Source organism: Ruditapes philippinarum, unplaced genomic scaffold, assembly GCF_026571515.1.
Source record: "Ruditapes philippinarum isolate M1 unplaced genomic scaffold, ASM2657151v2 ctg922_1_1_1_1, whole genome shotgun sequence".
NCBI classification, from domain to species: domain Eukaryota; kingdom Metazoa; phylum Mollusca; class Bivalvia; order Venerida; family Veneridae; genus Ruditapes; species Ruditapes philippinarum.
In genome coordinates, this window is record NW_026854367.1 from 516 (window position 1) to 8,801 (window position 8,286).

At 33.7% G+C, this 8,286-nt stretch overlaps 1 protein-coding gene across 1 annotated transcript; it reads right to left on the minus strand.

The window, feature by feature from the left end:
• Positions 1-355: 355 nt before the first annotated feature.
• Positions 356-8,060, minus strand: LOC132739980 (uncharacterized). Its single transcript, XM_060727833.1, has 7 exons — positions 7,902-8,060; positions 6,530-6,850; positions 4,357-5,185; positions 3,321-3,673; positions 2,614-2,773; positions 2,206-2,286; positions 356-1,336 (listed from the first exon to the last, which is right to left on the minus strand). The coding sequence occupies exons 2-7, from the start codon at positions 6,811-6,813 to the stop codon at positions 1,223-1,225; spliced, it is 1,821 nt and encodes a 606-aa protein (XP_060583816.1). The 5' UTR covers positions 6,814-6,850; positions 7,902-8,060; the 3' UTR covers positions 356-1,222.
• Between the last annotated feature and the right edge of the window lie 226 nt (positions 8,061-8,286).

Consider the following 8,286-nt stretch of genomic DNA (forward strand, 5'->3'; position numbering starts at 1 on the left):
ACTAGCGGATATTTATAACAAACTGATTGTTTCGTTAAACATAAATACTCAGTTCTTTACAAAATAAATGTGTACACATTAAAGCTCAATTTTTATTTGATTTTATTACATTTTATTATTACAAGCTGTAGCTATAACGTTCTATCATGGATTGGACAAACACTATGATTCCCAAACTTGAAAAAATGACCCAAGTTACCTCGCCTTGATTACACTTTAATGCAAATGACGTCAAATTTCGACTTCATTACCTCCCTGGAAGTCAAGTTTACACGTTTATGTCGTCAATATTTTGACTCCAGTTAACTCGCTTGACGCTTCCAGTTTACACTGTTATTAGTAAAAATTATTAAAGTCCTGTGGAACAAAATTTTAATAAAATTGAAAACACAATTTTACAAACAAAATAAAGCACCTTCAGAAAATGTGAAAGTGAAATTATTATCATAATATCAAACGAATAATAACTTCGTATGGTGTTTAAAATTGTGTGCCATATCATAATAAATAATACAATCAAATCCAATTGACACACACATGCGCACGCATACGCATTAAATACACTCTTCCTGAAGAAAATGTAAAATTTCATTTCTGGCACACGACCGCAGTTATTTGCTCTTGGCTACCCACAATACAGAAGAAGTTACACGAAAAATAGTCCTTTGTTTCATGCTGAATATTAATTTAACAGAGGAGATAAAAAATGATTGATTAATGATTTTAAAACAATTTGAGTATTAGCATATGCACACTGACCATTTTAGACACGGGTGTTTTGCCTGCTTCCGGTCGTCATGACAGTATATCTTCATACGCACTTTATAAAAGTGACTTTAAAAAATATCGGTTACTGTTTTTTCATATCCTGGCATTTTGCATCATTTATTCTGCTTTCATTCTCAATATTAATATGGCACTTTGATGATACACCATCACTCAACATGAGTCCTCTATAGGTTTTTCATGAATATCCTTCCATGTACCTTACAAACCGTTTATTTGAACATGTACTGAAAAATAAGTTGTATGGCCATGAAAGCTTATGTCAAACAGTCTTTTCAGAAATATTCCATATGGACGTGTAACTACATGAGCATCTTTGAGCACCAATTTTGGCTATGAATGATGTAACTAAACACGTAATTACAAATATCACTGACGTCATGAAATATGTCATCATTACCATCATATGTATGAAACAACACGAAAATTGCACTCTCTATGGCGTTTTAGCCAAATGAACAGTTCGATGTACAAGATCCAAACATTTCCTGAAGAATTCATCACACTGTTGGTCATCTAAATCAGGCTTCCCAATTTTTTCCTTCATTTTCTATAAATACAAGATAATGAAAGTTATTTATTACATTATTAACAAATTTAATTATTCCGATCTGGGGTGTGTGTGTGGGGGGGGGGGCGGTGAAGAGAGGACGCAATTTCGGAGCGGTTTATGTATCTGGTATCTGACTTCAATTTACTCAACATTCACAAATATTGGTTCAAATCCGACCTGAGCTTTTGTCCAGCTAACTTAATATTCTACACTAATGTATTGTATCCACACGTCCCCGCATATGACCTTTGCAAGGTCAGCGTGACTCACTCAAAGGTCTAACGGAAATTCAAGGCTATTATCAATAATAACCTGTTCTTATAGATGATTGACGGAAAGGGCCGAGAAGATGCGATTGCAAAATATGATAATTATGTACATTCTTGTCCTGTTTGAAAGTTGCAAAAAATCGTAGGAATGAATGTTCGTTTTTTTTAATACCCTCTAATTTGTCTTTGTATTAGGTAAGTAAACATTGGTGGGAAACACGATTTTGCGATTCAATATATTTGGTAAATCCCCCCTCTACCTGGTGGTGCATATCAAATATCATAATATTTATATAAATTGACACACTAACAGAGAAGTTTTATTTCAGAATTGAGGTTTGGTTTAACCATTCAGAAAACAGGAAGAAAACTTTTAAACGTTTTTCATATAATTGGAAACATGCCAAGATAAATGAACTGGAAAAAGCAGACTAAAGCATAGCCTTGATCTAATTTAGGCTAAAAGTAAGGTAATTAACGGTTTACTTTTGTTTTATTCCCAAAGTTTCGAAATAATACATATTAATACGTGTATATTAAAACTTAATTAAACGTAGGAAAGCGAAAGCACAGGTTTGAATTTATGACAATACATACCTTTAAAACTTTTTCCGTTGAGAATTTCTTTGACCTTGACCCTTGTTCACCATACAAAGTTGTGTATGCCCCATACACAGCCTGAAAGTAATGTAATTCGTAGAAATACACAACTGTCATTTATGCAGCTGTTCTATAATTTATACAAATGTTCCAATATGTGGAATAAATTCACAATGATATTAGATGGCAGACCAAATTTCTACATAATCTACAATATATTGTCAATTAAATTATGAATATACATGTAAATATTCCTAAAAGCACATAACAAATTATCGTTAATTGGCAGTAGATCGCACTATCGTTGCTATCTTATTTCTACAATACTTTGTCAAGTTTGATGAGGTATTGAAATGAATTTCTAAATATAGATTTTATTGAGCACAAATTGACAAACTATCTTACCTGAACAGTAGATCGTAGTTTCATTTCTACATTATCTACAGTATTATGATGCGATCTTGAAATTAGTTTCTTTTTGGCTTTGTTCCATTCCATCGTAGTTCGCATGTCTTTGAGCACTTTATTTAAGTCATCATCCTTTTTCATCTCATTACCAAGTGATCTGAAATGATAATGATATATATAAATGGAAATAGGTTTAAGACGGAAAAGCCTTGGAAAGGGAATACGATTAAGATACGGGTAACTCTTAAGGACTTTCCTGGATAACTCTTAAGGACTTACTGCAACAATGTATGCCAGAAACAAATAACTAATAAAAAAAAAAAAAATAAAATAAAAGCTTACTGACTTAACATTTGGAAGCCGAGTGGTTAAGGTTGCTGATTTGAAATCGCTTGATCGTTGTTGGTTCGAATCCCACCAGGGACATTCATGTGTAAAAGCAAAATAACTACAAGTCGGTGATGCAACTCAGGTTTACTGCCTCAAATAATACAAGTAAGGGCATTTGAGATCTTTCGCCACCTGTAAAACTTGAAAGCCGCCATTATATTATTACGATGGTCACAGTGCCGATGTAGCCTAAACTTTAACAAACATTTTGGATTGAATTGTCTGTAGATCTATATCAGTGAATATATCTTAAAGTACTGGTTGAAATACAGTTCAAGTTGAGACAAAAGTTATTTCTATGCCATATACCATACCTTCTATCAGACTTTGAAGTCACACATTCAGGTTTAGATCCCTGGTAGTGAGACTTGTCAAATGAACAAGAAGATTTAGATTTTAAAAGTTGTCTCTGTTTCCCATCTTTTCTCAGATCAGTCGGTTGATTCAATGGGAGAAATCCATTCGGAAAAGATGAACTGCGGTCACGGCCTGTTGGACCCTTGTTGGGATCGTTTGGTAATGTTTGAGACATTGTACATCTAACATCGATCGATTCGGACGTATTCGAGCGTTGGAGTCGAGAAGGTCGAGGGTTAGGGATAGGAGGTCGGTCAACATGTTCTGGCACGTGTTCTGACGGAATCGATGCATAACCATGATTACTGTGCTGTAAAAACAATTCATTAAATAGTTTGAATACAACATTACTATGTGATTTGATAGAAAATATAACCTTAAATTATGTCCCATTTCTTCCAATGTTCCCTTAATATAATAAATAAATAAAAACAAAATATTAAAAAAACAAAAACAATTTCTGCATATTTACTTCAAAGTCCATCCATGAATAATAATAAAGCTATGCACAAAAAATACCATGTTTTTACAGTCATTACGTCTGACGTACAAATATGACCTTGACATAATTTTGATCGGACACGACCATTGATGCACTTAAAATATTCATATCATGACTTTGGAATGCATGTGTGACCTTAACCTTTGAACTTGTGACCTGATTCCTACATGCGAGCCATCGACACTATGTTCAACACATTACTGTATGGTAATTTTCAAATCTATTAAGGGATGACATGAGGTATTGACCGGACACGAACATTAGTGCATTTTTATGACAAGTTTTCTTTAAGTCAGTGTGACATTGACTATTGACCCCATCCAGACAGTCTGACGGATCGACGGACAGTTGGTCGCACGCTACAAAATCTATGCCTCTCTATCCCGGGAGGTGGGGGCAAGAAAAACAAACTAACTTTCATTACAGAGATATCCTTTTACATTTGAACTGCATTTAAATCTAAGAAAATTAGAAATATGATAAAATTTTACCAAAGGATCAAACATTTCATCTTCTAACCCATCATTTGTGTCATCTTCTCTGGTTATGAAATTTCCGTTTTTAACGTCAGTCCAGGTAGAATGGATTGCCTCGTTTTCAGCACAGACTTTGCAATCACCATTGGTGCTTCGGTTTCTAAAATTATCATGTTCGTCCATTTCTAGGCAAAAACTGTTAAAAGAGTCCGTATTGTCAAATATTCCATCATGAGCACGATTCATAACCAAATAACCATCTTTATCAAGAGTACCTATTGCACAGCTTTTGCTATTCGTTTCCTTAACAGATGTCTTTTTAAATTCCATAGTTTCGACGAAACCTTGTCTATGACGAGTGCATAATTGATGCTGTTTTTTCACATATGAATACCCTCTGTAATCAGATGCCTCTCGGCAACGAAGACTAAACTGCTCGTCACTTTCCGGGCCGGCGACTGACGGGTTATTATTGTCATATGCAACAGTTAAAGTTAAAGGCCTTGAACCGTTATGAACAATTCCTAAAACGTCATCTAAATTGTTATCGCTTTCCGATGTTTCGTTGTCAGTTTCGTCAAAGTTATTTCGCGCAAACATATCCTTGTCGGTCTCTACTTCTTGATTTTTATTATATTTATTTAAAGTTGGATTTTCTAATGGCCATGACAAAGGTCTAGCAGTGTGTGGTTGCTTTGACATTGTAGCATTTGAACTGGCTGGTACTGAAAGTGATGTTCGTACTGATCCGTGTGTCTTTTTCTTAAGTTCCTCATTCTCTTTTCGTAATGCCGCTATCGTTTTCTTGTTTTCTTTTAGTTTTCCTTCATACTCAGCAATCAATCTGAAATTACAAAATATAGATATGACGGGACTGGAAATAGTTTTATCAAGATGGTCATACTATTTGATGTAATTCTGTACTATTAATTTGTATGCAAATTTTAAATCTGTGGCTAACTCTCATTTTGCACAATAATTATTTTTTATCGGGCAAAATGAAACCCCAAAAAAGTGTTGCGACGCTTTTAAATCAAATCCGACTAAGGATTATTCTAAATATTGAGCTTCCATTTAAATTTGAATGTATTTCTTTTTTATCTTTTATCATATTTTTCAATTTTAATTTTCCAGTTGCATTTGATAAACATGACTTGTATCTAAAAGTTTTAGTTGTTATATGTTTAGACTTTTGGACCTTAAGAATTCATAAACGTGACTAAACTGGTGTTGCAGTGACGTCAGCTTTTCAAATTTGTTGCATTAAATGTTAAGTTCATTACATGGAGAAATTCATTGTGAATTGCACCGGTCTTCAGCATGCTAGCGTATATTTTCATACCATTTTCAACGTCCCTTTTATAAAAGTGTATACGTGTGAAAAATGTTTGTATCTGTTTACTTAATATTGTGTGTTTATATTACATACTGTGGGAGTTAAATGAATAGCATTAAATGTAAAATACATATTTATTTAGCTACCAGACAAAAGATTTGAGAAATACCTTAAAAAGTAAAAAAATGAAGAAAAAATCATTAGAGGGTTATTTTCGTGCTTAAACATCTGAAGCACGGGGACAAATTTGAAGCCCCAGTCTGCAGGGCGAGGGTTTTATAAGTAAAGGGGCTTCTGCAGATGTTAATGCACGAAAAGAGTGCACTAGCGCTATTCGTGCATTAAAATGAATCGGTATGTCTGTTTTTCGTTTGAAGAAAACGGTTTCGTCATGCTTTTCACGTAATGAAAGGAATGCTTTTTAACACCAAGGTTTACAAGGACAGTCATTACAGTAAGCTATTTTCCCATGGAGCCCTGAATCATGCGTATTGAAAAAAAATGCGAAAACGGCGCGTCCACATGTTAATGCATGATGTCTTCCCGGTGTTAAACATATAAAGTTTTAAATTATGGACCACATTTTTTACATTTCACATTTTTATATGTTAGAAAGAACAAAAAAAATTCAGTGTACATGTAGAGTCACGTGTTAAATTAGTGATATGAAATTATTTACACCCGTTCCAATATATAGGTCACCGTATATTGGAAAATATCAAACTTATGTATATCATCACAACTTAGAGTAAGGCTGTCTAAAAGATCAAACTTTAAAACATTTGTAGTTTATATTTAAATTTATGATAATTATTAATAAAGAGACTATATACAATAATAAATTAAGCTTACTTCTCTTGGACCTTCACTCTTTTATTAAGTTCCGCCATTTGTGTAATAATAAGACCCATTTCGTCTACTTTAGCGTCCAGCCTGTAAACAAGATCTTTCTTTTCAACATATGGTACCAATTTCTCCGACCGTGGAAAGGTATTGGCTGATTGTTGAAAGTGCCCGCCATTTTGTCCGGCGAACGGCAACACCGGACTACTTTGCGGCGAGGATTGAGTACAACTTGACTGCACACTCTCTAACCGTCCCTCCAGATCGAGTTTCGCCAGTAGATGTACCTCCATCTTTTTTATTACATGTTATTGCAACCTTTACCTTGCCCTGTTAAATTGTCAAAACAACATTACAAAAACTATACATAACCATAATGCCTCCAGTTTTACTGAGTTATCTTTTTTTTCTTTTTTCTTTTTTTTTAAAAAGAAAAACTTTCGAACACGAAGTGTATGCGCCCGTGGCGTATTTATTGGATAGGTTGAAACATTATACCTGCATGAAGTATCATTAACATCTAAATATTTATAAATCTACGCTTCATTGAAGCAAGGGTTATATATTTATATATTTTCGTAAATATTTTTTTTCAGACATTCGAATACATCAAGCAATATTGTGTGGTATACCATTCTTTTTAAAGTCGACATAATATTTATAGTGTCAATGTGACTGTTAACCAAGCCACAAAAAAGAGAATTGATTTCACACATGGTTTTTCACTATATGCATCTAATGTGTGAAGTTGGCGATCTAGCGGCACAGCGGCCTAGCGACGTGAAGTTGACGACCTAGCGGTCCATAGGCCTGGGGGCGTGAAGTTTGCGGCCTAGCGTCATACATAATATGAGTACATGATACATTGTTTAATGTAGTTAACGTAATTTATCATTTGTAATACACATGCATTTGTTTAAATCAAATAAAGTTTATTGCCTTGATATTGAAACTTCCTTGTTATTTGCCATCAACTGCAGATGATGCAGTTTCGTATCCGGGTTGTGAATCGGTAAAAATGTTATACACATGTTTCAGATGTCAAGGTCTCGGAATTTACCGGTTCTTCTATAATATAATATCAATTTATCTTTAAACTAAACTTAATTATGACCCAAAAAAAATCATCTGAATGGAAATAAGTTTGAATGAGATTAAATAATCTATATTACCGATTTATGGAACTACATGTATTATAAATAGGCCAAATTTAGGGGTTTGTAAAGCCTTATATAGATGCATAAAAACATGAACATTGCCAATTTGAAGATGACACCTGAATGCAGAGTCTTTACAACGAATATAACGTTGTACATGAATAAAATATACACACTTCAATTAGGTTGGTACATTGCCGTAACGGTAAGAAAATGATACTTACTGGTTATTTGGAATTAATCCTCTCACTAAATACAAAATAATAATTATATCATAACAATTATTTATATAGATATCTAGATAAACACAATACACATTACATTTTAACGTCTGCTAGATATATATTTTAGATGAATTGAATGAATAAATCTTGTGTTTACTTCATAGAATTCATACGCACGACTGGTTGTGACGTCTCAGTAGCCATAGCCAATGAATGCAGATTTTAGACGAGGGATATTCACAAAGTTTAATGAAATGTTTGACAATAAGATTAACAGGGTGTTAACCCTGCCCTACATAGTTAAAATATATGTTATGCACATTCAGTGGGTTTTAAATAAAATTTAAAGGCCCATGCTAACGTGGTAAAAAGGAAAATGAAAACG

Bases quoted from the DNA above. Each gene is read 5' to 3' on its own strand.
- LOC132739980 (XM_060727833.1), bottom strand. From the start codon at position 6,813: ATGGAGGTACATCTACTGGCGAAACTCGATCTGGAGGGACGGTTAGAG. The intron at 2,774-3,320 runs GTATGGTATATG...TTATCATTTCAG, and splicing joins ACTTCAAAGTCTGATAGAAG to ATCACTTGGTAATGAGATGA. The intron at 2,287-2,613 runs GTAAGATAGTTT...CATTACTTTCAG, and splicing joins AACTACGATCTACTGTTCAG to GCTGTGTATGGGGCATACAC.